We start from the raw sequence: 24145 nt of genomic DNA, 5'->3' as shown, positions 1-24145 counted from the left end.
CTGCACCCTCCATTTGCTGGGCGCCCGCTGAGTGTGTTACCAGCGGGCGCCCGGCTCCTATCCTCCTGGCGGTAGCCGGAGGACGGAGCTCCCTCCGTCTTCCGTGTCCCGCAGGGTACTATGGGAGTGATGTCATAACGTCACTCCCATAGTGCCGAGGAGCGGACGCCGGGGACGGAGCTCAGGAGTGAGCTCCGTCTTCCGGGTCCCGCATTGCACTATGGGAGTGACGTAATGACGTCACTCCCATAGTGCCGAGGAGCAGACACCAGGGATGGACGGCAGCAGCACTGGAGCGGGGATAAAGGTAAGTGTTTTTTTTTTTGTGTGTGTGTGCGCGGTGGGGGCTATCACTACTGGGGGCAACTACAGGGGCCTACTACTGGGGGCAACTACTGGGGGCAACTACAGGGGCCTACTACTGGGGGCAACTACAGGGGTTCACTACTGGAGGCAACTACAGGGGTTCACTACTGGAGGCAACTACAGGGGCCTACTACTGGGGGCAACTACAGGGGCAACTACAGGCGCCTAATACTGGGGGCAACTACAGGGGTTCACTACTGGGGGCAACTACAGGGGCCTCACTACTGGGGGCAACTACAGAGGTGTCACTAATGGGGGCAACTACAGGGGCCTACTACTGGGGGCAACTACAGGGGCCTACTACTGGGGGCAACTACAGGGGCTCACTACTGGGGGCAACTACAGGGGCCTCACTACTGGGGGTAACTACAGAGGCCTCACTACTGGTGGTAACTACAGGGGCTCACTACTGGGGGCAACTACAGGGTGCTCACTACTGGGGCAACTACAGGGTGCTCATTACTGGGGGCAACTACAGAGGCCTCACTACTGGGGGTAACTACAGAGGCCTTACTACTGGGGGTAACTACAGGGGCCTCACTACTGGGGGTAACTACAGAGGCCTCACTACTGGGGGTAACTACAGGGGCCTCACTACTGGGGGCAACTACAGGGGCCTCTCTACTGGGGGCAACTACAAGGGGCCTCACTACTGGGGGCAACTACAAGGGGCCTCACTACTGGGGGCTCACTACTGGGGGCAACTACCGGGGGCTCACTACTGGATGTACTGCATAGGGGGACCATTACTGGGGAGCACTACATAGGCGGACCACTACTGGGGGCATTATATAAAAGGAACTGCATAAGGGGGGCGGCGGCAGCTGGGGCTGGCACAGGTGCTGGGGGGTGGTACATTTTAGTTTTGGGGGGGCACCAACATTTATCTTGCCTCCGGGCACCTGGGATGAAGTTACGCCACTGCCACAGACAGCCACTGCTGTAAACAGGACTTTTTTTTTTCCTGCTACAGCATTAAAGCACCAGTCCGAGGCTCCACCCACTCAAACATTGCAGGTCGTCAACCCCCATTCCCGGAATCCCGCCATTGAAAAACTGTGCACACATGACAGCGCAATGGTTAGCTTCTCTGGCCCTCACTGCGCTGCTGCTGCATACTGACTCCAGTGCAGCGCGTCCTCCTCACTATGTGACATGACATCATATAGATGCCGCCCCATCACCGTCCGGACTCCGCGCCCTGAATAGCTGTCTATGCTCATGCATGCTCTGCGAAGGCAGCCCAGCCAAGAGACCTGCTGTTGCTGAATGATTTGTCGGTGAGTCCTTAGCAGGGGTGGGCTGGGGGACCGGTCCCATTTTTAATGACTTGGGCCGGCAGCGATACAGCGATACAGAGACCGGGAGGTAGCATGCACTCATTAAGCTTCCACTAATACAGCGGCAGCGCACACAGGTGGTCCCGTCCCCTGGGTATGCCTCTCCTCTCTACCTGCTTTCTCTCTCAAACAGGCTGATTTTCACACTGACGGCTGCGGCTAATATAAGCCGCAGCCGGTGCTATACAAGCCAGGGCCGAAACTAGGATCTTTGTCACCCGGTGCGCACGCACCCCTAGCTCCCCCCTTAGTTGCGGCCCTGTACAAGCCCACACATCAGGATGGTCAGCCCTAGCTGCACATTATTTACTATATGAACAACACAAAACAGCTGCCTGCATGTGGTTCTATACGGCTCCGTAGCCTGCAGGAGGTGGAGCCTTTTATGTCAAGGGGCGGGGACTCAGAGTTCTGTCCTCTCAAGATAGAGACAGGCAGCAGGACACGGTGGGTAAGACTACATGCACTGGAACCCAGCTGTGCATTCAAGGTGAGAGAAGCTGTGGAGGGATCCTGGGAAGCTGAGTTACAGTCTGTAGGAGCTGGCTCACCCCCTCCACATAGCCAAAGCTGTCATCTGTGTCCCAACTATTATATCCACCCAGTCCACTACTACTTCCACCTCCCCTCTTATTATGTGTATTCCCATTCCCATCCAGTCTGTACTACTTCCACCCCAGCTGTCATCTGTGTCCCTGCTACTACTACCCCCAGCATCTGTGTCTCTATTACTAATACCCCCTGCTGTCATCTGTGTCTTTTCTACTACTGCCTCCATCCACCTGACATATGTTCCTACTACTGCTACTCCAGACCCTACTCCAATCCTACCCACCTGTCATTTGTCCCTACAACTACCCAAACACACCTGTCATAAGCCCCTACTACCATTATTACTACATATCTGGACAGTAATCACATTTATTGTCATATAAAGCATTTTTTCTTTTATTGATAAAAATTGTGGTGGTAAGGGATTTTTTATAGCTGCAATACTGTAAGTGGCATTTAAAAAAATGTGCATAGAAAGCCCATGTTCTCTATGGCCCGTATTCAATGTGAGGCGAAAAGCCAGAATCCGCGGAAAAGTTTCGCCGATGACGTCATTTCGCCAGGCGGAAAAGTATCGACGTATTCAATTTGAAAGACTTTCCGCCTAGGTGGAAAGTCAATGCAATGTACTAGGCAGAAAAGTTTTGCCTATGAATAGCAGGCGGAAAAAGTGCAGAATTGGGATTTTGGGGTGCGACGTTGCGGGAACCCCCGTGTAGCCTTCAGACAGTCCCCCAAAGGTAAACTGTGTCAAAAAAACACTTAAGAACACCCCAGAAAATCACTTTGAATTTGGGCGCGAAAAAAAAAATGTTGGGGAACAAAGTTAAAAACTAGCAAACTAGACTCTGGGGGGATCCCCAAGTGTGCCCCAGGTGTTTTTTTCATTGCAGGGGCTTGCGGCAGGTGGATTTTTCACAATTTTTTAAACTTAACTTTAGCAACTTTAAAATATGCTGGCCCTCATTTTCAAGCACCCCAAATTTGCTGGGATAAGTTATTTTCTGCAAAAAAACCCTCCTGAATACTATTCTGCATCACGTATACAAAAATGCTATTTAGCAGCTATTGAGTCCATTTAAAAACACCAAATACCTCCAGCAAGCCAAATCGGGGGTAACCATAGCTAACCCCCATATCAGAGCATCTTTTGGGGGGTGTCAGGCTGTTTTCCCCAAATCTGACAGTATTTTCCGCTTGTTGCAGGGTCCCGTTTTCACGTACTTTCAAATTGAATACGGGGATACACGGGCACGCGCGCGATACTTTTCCGCCTGCAAAACACGGGATGTAGGCGAAAAGTCAGAGAGTCGGAAAAGTATCACTGGTCCGCTCAAATTGAATACTGGCCTGAATGTTGATCCATTTTTGGATGGGCCACTGCTTGTGGACAGTGCTGTGTGCTTGCCCCCTTGACTTAAATTTGTCAGCCAGCACCCGGTCCTTAGCAGTACTGCTACCAGAGGTGTCCCACAGGCTTCAGCCTGAGCATAAGTGTCCGTGTACTGCAAAAGCAGAAATCATTGAATGGGGCACAGAACCTTTTATAGACAATAGCCATCTGGTGCTCTGTATGGCAAGAATAGTCTCAGTGAAAGATTTTGTCCTCATCACACGTGTTACAGGTTAAAATTGGATTTCTACAAGAACCTTTCTCGTAGAACCTTAACACCCACCCCCCACCCCCATGTAAAGGCCCCCATACATCAGAGATTGATTGCAGCAATCGTGCAATTTGCAATCGATTGTGTATAAAAATCTTTCCCTTTTTCAATCGATTGTGGCAATTCTGCAATCTGCAATTGATTGAAAAAGGGAAAGATTTTTATACACAATCGATTGCAAATTGCACGATTGCTGCAATCAATTGCTGATGTATGGGGGCCTTAACAAAGAAATATTGTGTAAAAGTTAAATTGACACTTTTATCCAAAGCCCATTTATGCATTTATCATGTGTACTTGTCTGAGACCGTACTATGGACCTGATTTAGAGACCGAAGCAATGCTGATGTTTTGTTGACCAGTTATCGGTAATCTGCGCGTGCATCTTGAGTTCCACTGCGCATGCATCAAGTTTCATTTTTGCTGGCAGTGGGCATATATTCACAAAGTTATTGACAGGCAGGGACTGTTTGAGTGGTGGCTCAAATGCAGGTGTGTTGGGACCATCTTAAGGGTTTTTCTTCGCCTGCGACTGTGATCCCATATGCAGTAAAAATGGCTCTGGCAGCTCAGCCATTCTGCGCCACCATAGGGTTACTCAGAAGGTCGATTTATCCACTGATCTGCAACCTGTGCAGTCCTAAGCCCCACGGTACTGATCGTACACCCGACATCACTACTCACACCCCCGTGGCGTTGGTCACACCCCCTGCGGTAGCACACAATAGGCCCTTTACAAATTTCAGCTCCAGGCCCATGTGGACCTTAATCTGGCACTGAGTTGCTGTGTTGGGTAAGGGTTGCTGTGTGCTGTGCTGGGACAGGGGTGCTGGGTGAGGGGTACTGTGTGCTGTGCTGGGACAGGGGTGCTGGGTGAGGGGTACTGTGCTGTGATCTGTGATGGGAGAAGGGTGCTGTGATGGGTGCTGTGATCTGTGCTGGGTGAGGGGTGCTGGGAGTGCATCACAATGGGGATATGGGCCACAGCAGAGTGAGACCACACATATTCTGTAACACCACACGCTTTTTCAGGATCCCAAGGGGGGGGGGGCAACACCCACAATCCTAGGGCATTAATTTAGCTAGGCTAGCTCTGTCTGTTTGCTTGTATGTATGTGTGCTGAGCCTACATATGTGTCTTTGTTTGTTTACTGAGTCTGCATGTTGTGTGCATGTGTGCTGAGAGAGCATGTTGTGTGTCTGTCATACTTGCTAACTCTCCCTGATTGTCAGGGAGACTCCCTGAAACAGTAAATCTCCCTGTCTCCCTAAAGAGTCTAGCAATCTCCCTGATTCTACCTTACCCCCATTATGAATATGTTATATATAGCGATATATACATTCAAATGGGATCATTAGTATAATTTCCTTGCATTGGTTATAAGGCACAATGAGCCCTATGGCTACATGCATTTTCTGAAAAGTATCAGTGTGTTTCCATCAACAAATAGATCTTACTGAATGCTTTTGGGCTTGTTTAAATTTGGATGTAAGTCAATATTATGACACGCCCCTCAGATGTAGCAATACACGCCCACTTTACCACCGTGCTCATAGGTGTTGCTTTCACAATCTCCCTGAAATGCTTTTTCAAAAGTAGGCAGGTATGGTGTATGGACCTCATTCAGAGGCACTCGCACTGAATGAGGGCGGCCGCTTTTTTTTATTAAACCAGCCTCCTGGCCGCTCGCTAAGCTGTGGGTGGCTACCCACAGCTTTTGCGAGCGGCCAGGTGATGGTCTCGATTATCGCGACCATCGGGCTTGCGACAAGACCCTTGTGGTAGGGTCTCGTCAGGAAGCTCACTACTGACATCACGAGTGATGTCAGTAGGGACGCCCACAAATGGCAGGCGTTCCTTCAGGAACACCTCCGTTTGTCCAGCCACCCCCCCCTCCCCACCTACAAAACGGGGCGAGGTGTCGATCAACATCGACAGCCGCCCCATTTGGAGTGAGCCCCGGAGCGAATTAAGTTCTCCCTCGCTACAGGGCTTGCTCACGCGTGTGGCATGCGCGGCACGTACGCAGTGCCCCACCATCGACCTGCTTGCGAATGGGACTGAATGAGGGCCTATGTGTGCTGAGAGTGCAGGGTCTGTGCATGTCTGTCGAGACTGCATGGTGTGTGTATGCATATGTGCTGAGACTACAGAGACTACATATGTGTGTATGCTGTGACAACAGTCAGTCTATAAGTCTGTGCCTTCTGGCTGGAGCAGTCATTCCATGCACATAGCAAACCCTGCATAACAGTTACTGGAAAAGTAAAATTAAAGTTATGTCCCTTTTTCTTTGGGGGGGGGGGGTTCGGGGTTGTCTACAATACTGTTGAGACAGCCCTGGTCTTAATCCCAAAAAAGTTGAATAGCACATGTATCCCACGGTTTGTGCATATAGGGCATGATTCATCAAGCATCAGTATTGCTCGCAGGTCTGCTGCGAGAATATGCTAATATTGCAGGCCATACTCTGGCAGAGATTCTGCACCTAGCATGGGGCTGGTGCAAGTTTCGATGGTATGTCCTATGGTTGCGTCTAAAGACGCACAATTTGGGCGCCTCATTCCTTGCACTTCTTCACACGGATGTACACCAGGGATGGGCTTATACTAATATTAGCATAAAGTCAGGGGCGTGTTTATAATGGGTGCAGGGTCTGCGGGGCACATGGGTCCAGAGGGGACACGCACCGCACACCCTGCACCCATAAAACTTACCTCTCCGGAGTCCCACGTCGGCTCCGGTGTCTGCGCCTGTAGAAAATGTAAAAAACATCTGGTAAATGGCCGCCGCGGCCATTTTCCCATCCTTTGCGCATGCGCAGTACAGGGAAAATGGCCGCCGCAGCCATTTTTCTGGTGACCTGTGCGTGCGCTATAGACTCTGGGCACACTCTAGTGCCCAGAGTCTATAAGTGCGGCGCTGGCCGCGTACCGCTCAGTGCGCAGCCGGCCGCCGGACGGAGAGGAGGGGGCCCATGTCGGAGACTGCATATGGGCCCCCTCCTCTCTAGAAACGCCCCTGAATAAAGCCGTAGATGCAAATGTGGCAAAAGGCGCAAACATGGATGCCTCTCAGACTCTGGCCCTATGATTCATTGATAACTATAGACAAACAGTCACTGTTCAGTGGCATATGATTAAAAACACCACTGAGATTCCAGGAAACCATAGAAGAAGTGGGAAGTCTGGTTATCTTTTCAATGTCTGCAAACAAAAGTGGTGAAACCTCAAACAAACAGGATGATAAACCCAGAGGTCAGAGACCAGCAAGCTCCAAAGTGGACTGGAGAGTCCAAGAGACCAGTGATGAGAGTCCTGCTGCTCCAAGCTCTCCTGCTGTTAGGGGCAATCAGTTCTGCCCAAGCTGCTGAAGGTACGTGAATTATAGGTGTCAGAGTAATGGGCTAGGTGCACAAGGGCTCCATTATGGAATACATGAGATGTCTCAGACTCGTGTTGAACACATGTGTTGCACACACCTTACACTTTCTTTTTATGGACACTTGATCCACGAAAAGAAAGAACCAATTGTACAGGAGAACGCTCATAAACTAAGTGAGACTTCCAGGAAAAGGGCATTTTGTACACTGTGGAAGGGGTCATGTTGGAGGGTCTGTAATAAACAGGTGATCACAAGAATAATCAATCTGTCCACATGTCATATAAAACGTAGAAGCCATTGTTGATGGTTTCATAAATATCTATGTAATAGATGCAGTAGAGGGACTGGGTGGAAGGAACGAGAAATATTTAGGTATAATGCTTTGTCTGTTTTTTTAATAATACTTAATTTGTAAATTATTTAGTAGAATACTAATTTGGGGGAGATTTATTAAAACATTCTAAAGAGGACTACAGGATTAGTTGTCCATAGCAACCAGTCAGATTGTAGCTATCATTTATCTAGTACATTCTGTAAAATGATAGTTAGAATCTCACTGGTTGCTATAGGAAACACCTTCACTTGTTCTCTTTAGATGGTTTATGTAGAAGTGATATATATTCATACAATGAATAGATACTGTTAATAACTAAGATGACATGTTGCCTCAGTTTAGTGTTATAATGCTTTGTTGCCTTTTAATAAGTGTGCTCGTATACAGTTATCAGTTAATTCTTTTATCAAGTTGCAATATGTTTCTGCAGTGACAAAACTAAGGATCAAACTGTAAGACTAATGGTGGAATTGAACAATTTTTACATGAAATTGCGATACAGGGGTTAAGTATAAAAGATCTACATAAAAAAGTGAACAATGTCTAGATAGACCCCCACATAGTAGATAGTCAATAGTTCGAAAGGGACAAAAGGTCGAAAGGGTTGACACACAAAGGGTCGACATGGATGAATATAGACAGGTACAAAAGGTTGACAGGATCAAACTGGTAGACACAAAAATGGTTGACACATTTTGTTTTGTTTTTTTAAACCTAATCTTCACCCTAACTCTTCCCTTGGTGCCTAACTCTAACCGTGGGGGTAAGTGCCTAACCCTAACCATCCCTCCTAGTGCCTAACCCTCCGGTAAGTGCCTAACCCTAACTGTCCCTTCTAGTGCCTAACCCTAACCGTCAGGGTAAGTGCCTAACCCTAACCATCCCTCCTAGAGCCTAACCCTAATGCTGGCTCGCGCTGTCACTGCCGGCATTCGTGCGGTCCCCGCAGACCGCACGATATGCCGGCTGCCCCCTCCACCACTTGAATGGGATCGTACATCGCATCCCAGGTCAGATGGTTTTGCAGGAAGACCTGGGGATGTACGACCCCGCGGGAGCGCGCAGCGCGATATCAGGTACGATATCGTGCCCATATACGGCACGATATAGCACCTACTGTATATCGGCACGTATATTGTGCAGTGTATGGCCACCTTAACACTAAACCTAAAAAAAATAATTAAAAATCTGTCAACAATTTTTGTGCCAACCATTTCAGTGTCAACCTTTTTACCTGTCTATCTTCATCCATGTCAACCTTTTGTCCCTGTAGATCTATTGACTGTCTACCATGTGGTGTTTTTCAAGGAACTGCAAACCTTTTTAATGTAGATATATTGATTGAACCCTGCGATATATCCCACTCTCTTTCACTTTTAAACGGCATCTGTGATCGGATATACACTTACCAGCAGGGACTGCCCTTCTGATAAGTCCTTTATATACCCGGAAGTACTTTTACGTATGCGTGGCATCGGCCTGTGCGTACATAATCTCCCCTCTCTGGGGGCTTCTTGTGAAAAGAAGCCCATAGGCTTCTATAGCCCATGCCATCTACAGATGGTGTCGTCTATGGTGCAGAAGCTCAGGAATGTTTTGTTTTCCAGTGCTTGCTGCATACTGGCACATCACAGCCCTATCAAATTTGGAGGTTTTAACACATTATTGTACCCCCTGCTCCTATGATAGTTATACCTTTTAATCAAGCATTTCAATGTCTGTTCCTTCAAATTAGTGAATACACTATGATGGTGCAAAAAAATAATAATAATGTAAACAAATGGCCCCTACACGTACGATGCATCTCTTTAGTTTCGCTGTTGCCTTTAGCACTGACAGGGACTGATTCAGCAATGGACGCAATGCTGTTATTTATGCAGATCAAGCAATTGTTTGCCATTGCACATGCATGTAATTGGCATTGCACACACGTCGCGATTGCTTTATGCTTATATACGCGCAGAGGATCCATTTGCAAACTGAATATCATGTGGTCACTGTTGTACGGAGGTAACGGGGGTGGTTAGGTAAATGCAGGAGTGTCTAATCGTTTAAACAATGTGTCATCAGGCCCGCCAAGTGCCGCGCTGGGCCCCGGTAAAAAAGGGGGCGTGACCTAGTCATGTGAGGCGTGGCCACGCTCCCTTAGGTTTAAAATTAGTTTTGCAGCGCTGCACTTTGGCGAGGGGGGCGCAGTGAGTCCCCTCAGCCCAGTACATAACCAGTGGGGGGCGCAATCATCTTGATCGCTCACCCCACAGACATAGGAGACTGCTGTGTCTGCTTCCTAGAAACCGCGAGCAGTCTCCCAGTGCAGCCCAGCACACAGCAACGTGAGCGGTGCCGGACCCGGGCCCCTCCAGCAAGCCCAAGCCCGGGTAATTAGTACCAGCTCCCCCCCCCCTCTCGGCGCCCCTGTGTGTCATGGTCGTGGATAAATTAGCCATTGCAATTGCATTCGTAGCATGAGAGTCCTCTGTGTGCGAGGAGAGCTGCAATGTTTGCGCCTGGCCAGACTTTCCATACCTGCTGCATGGCTGCATGAGGTGCATCAACGTTACCGATGTTTAAGCAGGAGTGCGACACTGGACGTATATGAGAAGCCAGCAGGGGGCGTCTCTATGCCGGCTGTGCTTTGGCAGGTATTAACATATTTTCACAGCAGCGTTTTATGCGAAATCGCAGTTGCAATTGCATTAGCGTCCTCTGCTGAATCAGGCCCTCAGTCCTTCATGCTCAATAAAATATAGCTGAATTCTATTGGTGCCTGTTACATTGCTATGCAAATAACACAGTTCATAGTACAGTATGCTTCCACGTATGTTGATTTTCAGTAGTCATGTGAATTGAGCCTGAAGGGTAAAATGCTGCTTTTGTTTCCCAGCCTGGACTCCTCTGAGTCAACAGAAGTGTTGAAACTGCAAATAAATGTGTGACTAAGCCAAACAGAGTCATGACGATCAGACAGACAGGGGCAATAAAAAACGGACATACTACATGACTTAAATTCATATGTAACACAATATCTGTGTGGGGTTATAATTAGCCTTGCCATATCATCCCTTTAATTTGGGACAAACATGAAATACACCGGTGCTGTATCGCCATTTCACCTGGTTTTAATCAGCCACAGAACTTCTGTAATTCAGGTGTCCCAAATTAAAGGGATGATATGGCAAGCCTAGTTATATAATACACAAAAGACCATTGATCACGCTTAACATCAAATGAAATATATAGAAAATATATACACGGCCATCAAGAGCTTATAAGGGCCAGGGTACTGGAGGCGTGACAAATTCTGGTCAGGTCTGCAGCTTACCTGGGCCACCACTGGGCCCATCCAACAAGCTCGGGCCCAGGTAGTCAGTACTTGTCCCACTCTCAGCACCCCTGTTTATATATGACCAATTTGGTGCCCTAGGCAATTTTAGCTGGTCCACCTCCCCAGAAATAGATGCCAGCACAAAGTAGCACCAACATCTTAAGTTGTAGAAGTATCTACCTCTAGGAGGCGCTACTGTCGGGCGCTCACACACTATGATAGGGGGAGACAGAAGGCTGTTAACATCTCACCATTAGTAGGCTTCACTACATATTATTAAATATTATGTAAGCATAAGCACACAATAACACAACAGCAGAATATGAATAAATATTCTTAATAGTATTTAATGTGCGGCCCTTGTCCATGTTTTGGGTGCTTTTTTTGTGTGAGGATCTGATTTCAGATTCCACAAAGACGTCTTTTACATTCTTTACTCTACCATTCAAGGAAATACTTTAGAAAGGAGAATTTAATCCTCTGCTGTATCCTTTAAAGTCTCTGGGTCCATTAAAAGAAATTGGAATTACAGATGAACGTTTGCTTATTCAAAGTGACAGCAAGCCAATCTGAGGTCTCAGTCTCACCGTGCCTCAGGATCCCAGGCGGCAGATCAATCCTGCAGGCACTGAGCAGCACCATGTAATCTTTTCCACTCCCACTGCTGAGAAGCTCCATCTCATCCTGCACCTTATCAAATACCTCCTCATCACTGGTTGGCTGAAGCTTGCGTCCACCCGCACCCAGGACATCTCTCACCCACATATTCATAATCCTTGACTAGCGAGTTCTTCACAGATGGTCACTCGGTGTATGATGTATAATCACCGTGACTGCCTGGTGTCTAATGTGACAGAGAAGGAAGCAGGTGGGAGGAGGGCATCCCCTTTGGAGCTAGGTTGACATAGGCTAGTGTAATGGAGATGGTCAGTAAGGAGACTTCAGTTACAGAGGTGCAGAAGAGTTTCACTTGGTAACTCTCTGTAGCAGGGTCGGTGCAAGCTGTCTGTGAGCTCTAGGCAACATTTCATCCACCGCCCCTGCTCCCTCCAATACTATGCCACATATTAGTGATGCCAATTTATAATATGCCACACAGCAATGTCCCAAATTCATAATGTACTATATAGAAATGCCCCAACTAATATGCCACACAGCAGAGCCCCAAAATCATACTGTGCTTCATAACACTGCACCAATTCATTATATGCCATACATCTGTGCCACAAATTCATTATATGCCATACATCTGTGCCACAAATTCATTATATGCCATACATCTGTGCCACAAATTCATTATATGCCATACATCTGTGCCACAAATTCATTATATGCCACACAGCTGTATTCCCAATTCATAATTATGCTACACATCATTACCTCCAATACATATGCCACACAGCTGTACACAAAATGTATTGTATGCCACATAGCCATGAATTATGCTATACAATGCCCATAATACATATAATGTAACACACATGTGCCACAAACACACACACACGTGCATCAGCCTTGGTCATCAGTAGACCCAGCAGGGACTGAAAGAGACATCCTTGCTTTTTTTTATGGACTCAGCGGCATCCTCCAGTGGCCAGCACCCCTAGGTAGCCGCCTAAAGCTGCCTAATGGTAGCACCAGATGCGCCCTGTAGTCACAAGTGGCCTATCCTACACTGTCGACCTTGTAGCCTAAGATGGTTGGCCTCACGTGTTATTGAATCGCTGAAAATGGGCCGGATGATAAGTTGGAGCAAGTGGAAATACGGACAGTTATCACAGATTTCAGTATACTGCGCAACTACCAGGCATACACACACATAGATCGCTGGTGTGTACTGATTGAGCTGTCTGTCCACAGACCACACTTTCCATGAAATGGGGATTTATGGGTGGTAACAGGGACTATGCACGGAACTGTTCGCTCTTGTAGTGGGAGTATAATGGGAATGTTGTGGGGTTGTAAGCCCTGCTTCCACGCTCAATCATAGCAGGCGGATGGAAATTGGATGCCTGTTTCAGATGGACCCAATACTAATGATGATGATTGCACCTGCGAACGTAAAAACACAGGGCCTAATTCAGACCCGCTCGCGAGCGCTATGTGCTCGCAAGCGGGTCGATGGTGGCCCAGTGCACATGCGCACGATGGAGCTGGCTCCGTCGTGCGCATGCGCGAGACCCGGATAGCGACGGGCAAACCGTCGCTCCGGGTCTCGTACCAAAGGGGGCGTGCTGTCGATGTTGAGTGACAGCACACCCCCTTTGGTGGGCAGGCCGGGGGAGTGGCTGCTCAAACGGAGGCATTCCCATTTGAACGCCTCCGTTTGGGGCCGGCCCCACTGACATCACGAGTGATGTCAGTGGGAGAGATTTGGCGCTATGAGAGCCGAAATCTCTCGGGCTTGCGACAACGAGACCCTACCACAAGGGTCTCGTCGCAAGCCCGATGGTCGCGATGGTCTTGACCATCGCGACCATCTTCCTGGCCGCTCGCTATAGCTGTGGGTGGTCACCCACAGCTATGCGAACGGCCAGGAGGCCGCTCTAAAAAACAAGAATGCCGGCCCTGATTCAGAGCGAGCGCTCTGTCAGAGCGTCCGGCTCTGAATCAGGGCCACAGTGGGTGAAGCAGGCTTCCACATGCAGATGCAGGGATCTTTGGCAAACACAGGGCAGATTTGCATGTTAGTAAGTAAGTAACCTGCCAAAGGTCCAATATCTGCATATTGGTCTGATCTTGAATCCTGACAATGATGTGACTGAAATCATTTGAGTCATCACTGGACATGTACCAAACACAGCCAGATTTCTCATTATGTAACCTAGGCTCACACTCTCTCTCTGTAATCCAGTTTTGTGTTTTCTTGCCTAGGGGTCTATATCCATAAAGATAGCAGAATATTGCGTTAGTCGTCTTCCGAACACTCTACCATATCTCATTGTGACTTCCGTTAGTGTGTCAGGGCCCATATGCCCAGATAATATTCCAGTCCATTTCTTCCCCTGTATTGTAGTAGTTTATTTTCCCATCACTCTCTGAGATCAGATAGGCTGCAGCATGAACTGATCTGGACTGTGCTTCACTGTTTATAGAATTACATATTACATAGATATTCTGTGGTTAAAGAAAGTGTTTTACTTTTTACTCAACATATTAAAAATATGGCCCTCATTCAGAGCCGTACGTTCTGAGCAGAGCGCACGCTCTGAATGAGGGCCGCCCTCCATAATTATGGAGCGTCCTCCTGGACGCTCGTATAGCTGTGGGTCACCACCCACAGCCTATACGAGCGTGCAGTTTGATGGCCGCGATGGTCGTGACCATCGCGGCCATCGAAACTGCGAGCCGGAGCCTGCAGTTGAGGTTTTCAACCGCAAGGCCCGGAGTGATTTTGGCTCTGTCAGAGCCAAAATCACTCCCACTGACATCACTAGTGATGTCAGTGGGCCGGCTTCTGATGGGAGGCGTTCCCTTGGGAACGCCCCCGTCAGGGAGGCACGCCCCCGGCACGCCCACCAAAGGGGGCATGCTGTCAATCAACATCGACAGCACGCACCCTTTGATCAGACACAACGAGCGAAGGAAAGTCCTTCGCTCGTCGCGTCTGGCGCATGCGCACGACGGAGCTCCCTCCGTCGTGCGCATGCTCAGTGCAGACCATCGACCCACTTGCGAGCGGACAGCCGCTCGCGAGTGGGTCTGAATCAGGCCCTATATGTTGATAACAGGTTTGCATGTGACTGCACAAGTCTGTCTGAACTCTATCGGCCTGATTCTGAGCAAATTAAAAAAAGGGGTAATTTGCACCTTAACAAAACCATGTTGCACTACAAGTGGGGCGGATTTATAATGTGCAGAAAGATTCAAAGTTGGGAAGTGGTCTTAGCTTAATTATAGCTTTCAGGGTAAAAACAAAACTGTCCAGTATTTGTTTGATGAATTGAAAAGCAGCCATTATTTACCTTTTATATATGTATTTGCACCCTTTCCGTTGCAAAATAGTTTATTCCAGGAGCAAATTGCTCCGTGTTTGCTCCTACCTCTCTATGGGCGAGATGCATGACGCATCACATTCGGGATGCGATCCATCCGGCTGCTCTTCTCATGCATGCCGGCATTGGTAACGCAAGTATGCATGAAGGAATGCACAAAGGATCGCTCTCTCAGTAAGAGCGGTTCTTTGCGAAAGAGGGACTCCCGGGTCTAAGACGCAGAAGCCCCTCTGGCGTCCTTCTGCACCATGGGGGGAGATGGGAGAGATCTGATTAGAACCCACTCACAGCACTCTCCTGATAGAAGCCTGTATCTATGGACGTATTCGCTGACCGCAACACGCACGCTTCTGGCTAGCCACCCAGCTATTACCACCCATAAATGACACCAAAACATACTTGCCGACTCTCCTGTAACCTGCGGGAGGCTGCCAATTTTTCGGGTAGCCCCCCGCACCCCCGGAATAGTAGGTACTCCTCCCGCATCCTGTGGGCAGAATGGGAACAGTAATACCGGGATCCGCAATCCATGAGAAGGGGGTGGGGCCTAGTGATGCGATTCTATGATATCATAATTTGGTCACGTTAATCAAATATGCACAATTCATGGCATTCTGGCACCTATTGATGGGAATAGTCCATCTCCGCCCCCTCACCACCCACCTGCATCTCCTTTCTGGGCTTGTCCCGGAGAGGTAACTACAAAAGTCGCCAAGTATGCACCAAAATTGCATGGTTCTGCATGCAACTTCAGTATGAGTGTTTGTGCAGTAACCATCAGGGTGCATGTGCTGTGCGACTTGGATGCATGCGCAGACTGAAAACCTCCGCCACTTACATATGGCATTGCCACTGCGTGCATCTCTGAATCATGCCCTCTGTGTTTTATGAGCTTGTGAGAGATGCAGACATTTCTCTATGGAGAAGTGAGTCATATTCTACTCTTACAGCTATTTAATACTAGCTGGGATACCCGGCGTTGCCCGGGTTGAAGACTAGGCCCTGAAGTACACCTGCAACCTTTATTTGATTACATTGTCCTTGCCTATAACCCCATTCCATTGATCCTGAGAGGGACCCCACTGCTAACATGCATGCAAACAGTGGCGTAACTACCTTGCGTGCAGGAGGTGCAGTTGCTATGATGCCCAAGCTGACTTTGTGGCCCACCGCTCCCTCTGCACACAGCCACGCACACAAGGTGGGCCGGTCTAGTCAGGGCTGTCGAGAGGGGCCCGGGTGTCAGCGATGTTGATTTGGTGCCGGCCCGCCAGCTGATTACAGCTGGCGCACTGGCAGGCAGTCATGGAGAGGCAGCGCCGCCAGTCGCGAGCCAATCAGAGCTCACGGACCGGCAGCCAATCAGCAGTGGTGGCTCCTGATTGGCTACCGGCGAGCTCCGATTGGCTTGCGACCGGTGCCAGGTGTAGATTGCGCAGGCGCTGTCTGCCCATGTCCACCGCTGCCTGCTGTTGCGCAAGCTGTAATTAGCTTGCGGTCTGGCCCAAAATTCACACCTGCTGGCTGCTGATGGCACACAGGGGGAGGCAAGAGGCTGCTGGAGGGACAGGTGGAGGTGAGTTGCTGTGTGGGCATAATGTGTAAGGGGCACTACTATTATGTGGAATAATGTGTTCTATGGGGCACTACTACTATGTGGCATAATTTGTAAAGGGCATTACTGTGTGGTATAATGTGCAAGGAGCATTGTTGTGTGGCATAATGTACTGCATGGCATAATGTGTATGAAGTGTACTACTGTGTGGCATAACCTGGATGGCCTCTGTGTGGGGGCAAATATATGTGTTTTTTTACATCCTGGGGGGGCCCTTTTATGATCTTGCTATGTGGACCACAAAAGTTCTAGTTATGCCCTTGCATGCAAACACAGAGGCTATGGATTTAATATAAACGCTTTTTTGCTTGTTATATAGATAACATTGGTTGTTATTTGTTTTACTTTATGGGCGGCTCAGATTACATGCATAAATCTAGTAAATTAAGTCCTGAGGAGCAAATCAGTACATGGGCAAAGATCATATTAAACTGCTGTTTAACTTTTCTCAAGGTATTTCTCCTAATTGCAATGTCATGTTTTTGTTACAGAGTCCTGCGCAGGGCGATGTTTTGATGGGTTCAATGCTAGCAGTAAATGTCAGTGTGACACGTTATGTACTTTTTACCAGAGCTGCTGTAGTGACTACAAGTCAATCTGCAAACCTAAAGGTAAGATTAGCATATGTCTCTTGTGTACTGATTCAGAGATGTGCGCTAACCCTATGGTTAGTGCACATTTCCAATTGTGACTCCTCTGCGCTGGCACATGACCCATACTGCACATCTGCAGGAAGGGTCTGCGATCCCGCACGCAGCCCGGCAGCAGACTGTCAGTGATTGAGAGTCTACTGCCGTTTGTGGGCAGGGAGGGGGCGGCGATGGCCTCAATTTCATAAAACGGTGGCGTGGCGCTGCTGTTGGGGCAGAGGGAAGAGGCCAAGATCTCCATCGACTGACGGAAATTTCCTGGACTCTTTTGTGTATCTGCGGCAGTCGGCTAGAGTGACCCCCATGGTCACTCAGCCGGCTGAGGATCACACATAGTTTGAAGCTGCGTCCATGGATGCAACTCGGATTGGTAATACATGCAGGAGGCGTGATGCTGTGTATGGCTTAAACCTAGCCTGATCTCATGGTGTGTGATCAGCAATTATTCATATTGAATGTAAATGGGCATTTATCCTTTTATTGGATACCTCCTATTAACCATAGATAGTCCAATACTCGGGCAGAATGAGATAGTTGTCTCAGGCAGCAATGCTTGTAGGACAACGACCTGCAGTAATGAGGGTTTTAGGTCTAATACTGACTAAAGCAGCTGGTTTTTTGCAGTGGATATGAAGAGTGATATTTTAGCTGCTGCTGTCTGTAGTATAATGGTCAGGGTCACCATTTCTAGTAACCACACAATCGCCTGCCTGAAAGACATATATCAGTAGCTCCAATGGAGTGGACTCTGGGCCAAGTACTTGAACTATATTATAATAAACCAGCAAGAAACCTAAATGCTGAAAACATTACATTGACTAAACCCTCTTCTGTTTCAGAAACACGTGGAGATGTGTTTGACATTCCTGAAGATGAGTACAACTATGACACATTTACCGGACATCCCCTGATGCTGTCATCTGTAGGACAACTTGTGGAAACCATGGAAGTGACTTCGCCTCCTGTACTTGAGACTACAGAGGAACAAAGAGAACCGACCACGACCGAGCAGCCTGTGACGTCTGTGACAGAAGACTACACCGAGGAGCTGTGTAGTGGGAAACCCTTTAATGCCTTCACTAACTTAAAAAATGGCTCCATCTATGCCTTTCGAGGTACTTAGACGATGAATATGATAAGCCAAGCTTAACAGAAATGACAAATTGTCTGACCATTATTTTCTATGTCCAACAAGATCATAAGATTGACTGATATGATATGATATGATATAATCTGCTATACCATCTATGTACGTATAATAACTGCTGCACTCTTTTCTAAAGGCAAATACTTTTATGAGCTTAATGAAAAACGTGCGCTGGATGGATACCCAAAGCTCATTAAGGATGTGTGGGGTATAGAGGGCCCAATAGATGCCGCCTTCACGCGTATGAACTGTCAGGGGAAGACCTATCTTTTTAAGGTAACTGCGGTTGTAATAATTATATTTAAATGTCATTATCTCATCCTGCTTGTAAGGCTCGGTTGGAAAAAATGTACCATGACAGGATTCTCTCATGGGCGTAGTAATGGATAGTTTGGATGAAGGTAGATATTTACAAAATACAGTGGAGCTCTTTGTTTGCTATTAAGTTACTGCCCATAGGTACTGTGTCTGTCTCTGGGTCTTTATGCCACCACAAAGCCCTTCCCTTGTGTACAACCATGCTGCCAAATGTGCAAGGACTGTGATGCCGACTGTCAGCGTCCGCACACGCCATAATACCGGTTGGTGTGTCTTTAGACGCATCAATGGTTGCGCCATCGAAACTTGCACCAGACCTATGGCAGGTGCAGTTTCTATGTCCATGTATGATGCTGATTTAGCAAGGATCGCTACTCTGCTTATACGCACGCAACGCAGTTGCTAATATCAGCGGTGATATGTAAATGTTTGCATTCGCATTGCGATCGCAGCCTAACATACGGACGCCCACTTCCCCTAAACTCATATCCGTATACTTTGGCAATATATCGAAATAATCGGTAACATCGAGTAACATCGGACCCATACACACAGTTAAGGCAGGTCAGACCTCACTCAGAAATTGCTTACTTCAGAGCACGCTATGAGGCCTCAGGCTGCGTATGGTATCGCAGTGCCCATGCAACTGCATTGAAACGCACTGGCACGCCTGCGTTCGTCCGACCACCCCTTCCTCACCACCCACAAACGGCACTTCCTGTCAATCACTCTGCAATGGGTCTGCGTAGTCACTGTGATCGCAGACCCGATCACAGTGGCCGGTTCGTGCACGCGCACTGTTATGAGTACGCATGCGCAGTACGCAAAATCGTCCGATTGCGTGCATATAAGCAACTGCGATCCTTGCTGAATCAGACCCTATGTACCCACAACATGCTCATAAGATGGACCATCTCCATGAGCGTGCTAAAACATCTTCCTGTCATGCCCAATACATTTTTAATGCATTTCTCCGCATACAATCACAAACCATGTATGACTTAGGCACATGTGCAGTAGCGAAAAATCTATCTACTACGTCCGACATGGGCAGTGCGTCTACCGCTGAATCAGCCCTATAATTTGCAACATGTATAATTTCTGTTTTAAAAGAAATCCACAGGCCTGAGAGAGAAATGTAAAATATGGAATGGAAGAGACAGAGGCGTGTCACAGTTTACAGACAATCAACAGAAATGTATATGACCTACTCTGAGACATAGCAGTCATATAGGGGTCTATGTACTAAGCCTTGGAGAGAGATAAGGTTGATTTAGAAAAAGTACCAACCAATCAGCTCATAACTGTCACTTTACAGGCTGTATTTTAAAAATGATAATTAGGAGCTGATTAGTTGGTATTTTATCTCTCTACACTTTATCTTTCTCCTTAGACACCCTCAATGCAACACTAACAGTACAATATTGTCAAGAGCAGCCAGGTCTGGATTAAGGGCCAGATGGACCTGGGGCTGAAAAGGATCAAGGGCCTATTCAAAGAAGAGACGGAGCTATGACCAGTGCTGTGTGGGCGTGGCCAGTGCCCTGTGTGCGTGTACACCCCCTATACCAGTGGTTCCCAAACTCATTCTTTAGGGAGCACTAACAGTGCTTAGTTTCCATGTGTCATATATATATAAATCTAGGCTTAGGCCAAATCTACTGTGATAAAGGGCATACATGCTGACATTCAATTCCCGCCTTCCGGGAGGGAGCTGAATGTCTGTGCACAGCAGGGGGGGGGCGTGGCCGGGTAATTACGTGATTTTAGAGGCGGAGCCACACGATTGCGTCATTGTGGCTCCGCCCCCTCTTCACAATGCCGAAAATATTGGCATTGTGAAGCAGGGGGCGGAGCCACGATGACGCGATTCAGCGCGAATCGCATCATCGGGCCCCCCACTGCGGGGGTTTCTTGTAGTAGTTGGGGGGCTCAGGCGGCAGCCGGGAGGCTTGCCTGCCTTTCCGGGGGATTAGGAGCGGCACCCGATATTCGGGAGGCTCCCGACAAATTGGGAGGGTAGGCAAGCCTGAAAAGGGGCAGTTAACTTTTTAAACGAAGCAAAAGTGTTATACTGTGTTTTGAACATTTCAAACATCTAATTTTCAGTTCCTGCACTAGTACGCGTGCAGGTTTCTGGCTTAAAAGGAGCCACATGGGGGCTAGTCTTGCCACTCAACAGGACATGTGTGTTGGGAAGTGCCAGAGTCTTGCTGAGAGCGCTGTATGCTTGACTTGAAAAATTGTCCTGCGTAGAAGAAAGATGTCCTTGTAAACTCTATTTACATTTTGCAAAACTATTGGTTAATCATCTGTCCAATCAAATACTGTATGCCCGATCTTGCTATCCGCAATGGATCACAATGGTCAACGCATAGTGTGTACACCCAAATCCACCCAACTCATCGTTTGAAGATTCGGGTAGGTCGCATATTCCTATCTGATGTGCTGCACATCCGGTGGGATGATGCCGCAGATGATGCGGTGTTGTTACGGTAAGCATGTAACGATATATTGCGTTATTGCTAGGGGTGAGCGGGTTCGGATTTCTGAAATCCGAACCCCCCCGAGCCCCCCCGATCCGAGTCCGATCCGAGTCAGGCTCGACTTTTCCCGCCTGACTCGGATCTGAAATCGAGGCAAAACGTCATCATCCCGCCTTCCGAGTCTCGCGGGTTTTGGATCCTATATAAGGTACCCGCGTCGGCGCCATTTTCTCACTCGGCTGTGGACAGTGAAGAGGGAGGGTGGGAGTTAGGGCTGTGTAGTGTAGTGTAGTGTAGTGTAGTGCTGCTGTTGTCCACTACTTCAAAGTCCATAGGGGCTGGCTGTGTTGTGCTGTGCTGCTGTTGTTAATAGGGGCTGTGTCCACTACTTCAAAGTCCATAGGGGCTGGCTGGACTGTGTTGTGCAGTCAGTTCTCCATAGGGGCTGTGTCCACTCCAAAGTCCTGTGCAGTGTCCCAGTCCTAAAGGAGTGCTGTAGTGTTGTCCAGGGGGTGCTCTGTCCATCAGGGGTGCTCCCCCCAAGTGCTAAAAAAATAATATATTTTCTGTGTTTGTGAATTGTGTGCGCAGTAGCCGCACGTGCATCAACAAAGTAGTGCCAAGCGTGCGCCTGTGTCATAAGTAAAGGGCCGGCTGGCTTGACCGTTAAAGGGTGCTGTAACCCCCGAAAGTACACTCCAGTCCAAACCAAAAAAAAATTATTTTCTGTGTTTGTGAATTGTGTGCGCAGTAGCCGCACGTGCATCAACAAAGTAGTGCCAAGCGTGCGCCTGTGTCATAAGTAAAGGGCCGGCTGGCTTGACCGTTAAGGGTGCTGTAACCCCCGAAAGTACACTCCAGTCCAAACCAAAAAAAAAATTATTTTCTGTGTTTGTGAATTGTGTGCGCAGTAGCCGCACGTGCATCAACAAAGTAGTGCCAAGCGTGCGCCTGTGTCATAAGTAAAGGGCCGGCTGGCTTGACCGTTAAGGGTGCTGTAACCCCCAAAAGTACACTCCAGTCCAAACCAAAAAAAAAATTATTTTCTGTGTTTGTGAATTGTGTGCGCAGTAGCCGCACGTGCATCAACAAAGTAGTGCCAAGCGTGCGCCTGTGTCATAAGTAAAGGGCCGGCTGGCTTGACCGTTAAGGGTGCTGTAACCCCCGAAAGTACACTCCAGTCCAAACCAAAATAAAAATTATTTTCTGTGTTTGTGAATTGTGTGCGCAGTAGCCGCACGTGCATCAACAAAGTAGTGCCAAGCGTGCACCTGTGTCATAAGTAAAGGGCCGGCTGGCTTGACCGTTAAGGGTGCTGTAACCCCCGAAAGTACACTCCAGTCCAAACCAAAAAAAAAATTATTTTCTGTGTTTGTGAATTGTGTGCGCAGTAGCCGCACGTGCATCAACAAAGTAGTGCCAAGCGTGCGCCTGTGTCATAAGTAAAGGGCCGGCTGGCTTGACCGTTAAAGGGTGCTGTAACCCCCAAAGTACACTCCAGTCCAAACCAAAAAAAAAATTATTTTCTGTGTTTGTGAATTGTGTGCGCAGTAGCCGCACGTGCATCAACAAAGTAGTGCCAAGCGTGCGCCTGTGTCATAAGTAAAGGGCCGGCTGGCTTGACCGTTAAGGGTGCTGTAACCCCCGAAAGTACACTCCAGTCCAAACCAAAAAAAAATTATTTTCTGTGTTTGTGAATTGTGTGCGCAGTAGCCGCACGTGCATCAACAAAGTAGTGCCAAGCGTGCGCCTGTGTCATAAGTAAAGGGCCGGCTGGCTTGACCGTTAAGGGTGCTGTAACCCACGAAAGTACACTCCAGTCCAAACCAAAAAAAAAATTATTTTCTGTGTTTGTGAATTGTGTGCGCAGTAGCCGCACGTGCATCAACAAAGTAGTGCCAAGCGTGCACCTGTGTCATAAGTAAAGGGCCGGCTGGCTTGACCGTTAAGGGTGCTGTAACCCCCGAAAGTACACTCCAGTCCAAACCAAAAGAAAAATTATTTTCTGTGTTTGTGAATTGTGTGCGCAGTAGCCGCACGTGCATCAACAAAGTAGTGCCAAGCGTACGCCTGTGTCATAAGTAAAGGGCCGGCTGGCTTGACCGTTAAAGGGTGCTGTAACCCCCAAAGTACACTCCAGTCCAAACCAAAAAAAAAATTATTTTCTGTGTTTGTGAATTGTGTGCGCAGTAGCCGCACGTGCATCAACAAAGTAGTGCCAAGCGTGCGCCTGTGTCATAAGTAAAGGGCCGGCTGGCTTGACCGTTAAAGGGTGCTGTAACCCCCGAAAGTACACTCCAGTCCAAACCAAAAAAAAATTATTTTCTGTGTTTGTGAATTGTGTGCGCAGTAGCCGCACGTGCATCAACAAAGTAGTGCCAAGCGTGCGCCTGTGTCATAAGTAAAGGGCCGGCTGGCTTGACCGTTAAGGGTGCTGTAACCCCCGAAAGTACACTCCAGTCCAAACCAAAAAAAAAATTATTTTCTGTGTTTGTGAATTGTGTGCGCAGTAGCCGCACGTGCATCAACAAAGTAGTGCCAAGCGTGCGCCTGTGTCATAAGTAAAGGGCCGGCTGGCTTGACCGTTAAAGGGTGCTGTAACCCCCGAAAGTACACTCCAGGCCAAACCAAAAAAAAATTATTTTCTGTGTTTGTGAATTGTGTGCGCAGTAGCCGCACGTGCATCAACAAAGTAGTGCCAAGCGTGCGCCTGTGTCATAAGTAAAGGGCCGGCTGGCTTGACCGTTAAAGGGTGCTGTAACCCACAAAGTACACTCCAGTCCAAACCAAAAAAAAAATTATTTTCTGTGTTTAGCCGCACGTATATATCAAATCGATATAACATAAATGGAGGACCAAACTTTCTCAGATAAAAATAAAATAGAGAAAGATCAAGAACCACTTCCTCCTAGTGCTGAAGCTGCTGCCACTAGTCATGACATAGACGATAACATGCCATCAACGTCGT

General features: G+C 48.1%; 1 protein-coding gene across 2 annotated transcripts in view; it reads left to right on the top strand.

The window, feature by feature from the left end:
* Nucleotides 1-7165: 7165 nt before the first annotated feature.
* Nucleotides 7166-24145, top strand: part of VTN (vitronectin) — a 55169-nt gene continuing 38189 nt past the window's right edge. Inside the window, exons 1-4 of one of the 2 annotated variants that reach the window (XM_088453926.1) lie at nt 7166-7298; nt 17068-17187; nt 18066-18341; nt 18510-18649. In XM_088453926.1, the coding sequence (XP_088310052.1) occupies nt 7166-7298; nt 17068-17187; nt 18066-18341; nt 18510-18649 (669 nt within the window). The remainder of the gene's footprint in view (nt 7299-17067; nt 17188-18065; nt 18342-18509; nt 18650-24145) is intronic. The other variant, XM_088453934.1, reaches the window with a different exon arrangement.

This window comes from Taudactylus pleione, unplaced genomic scaffold (assembly GCF_031769625.1).
Source record: "Taudactylus pleione unplaced genomic scaffold, aTauple2 ptg000040l, whole genome shotgun sequence".
NCBI lineage: Eukaryota > Metazoa > Chordata > Amphibia > Anura > Myobatrachidae > Taudactylus > Taudactylus pleione.
This window is presented reverse-complemented; position numbering and strand designations above follow the sequence as displayed.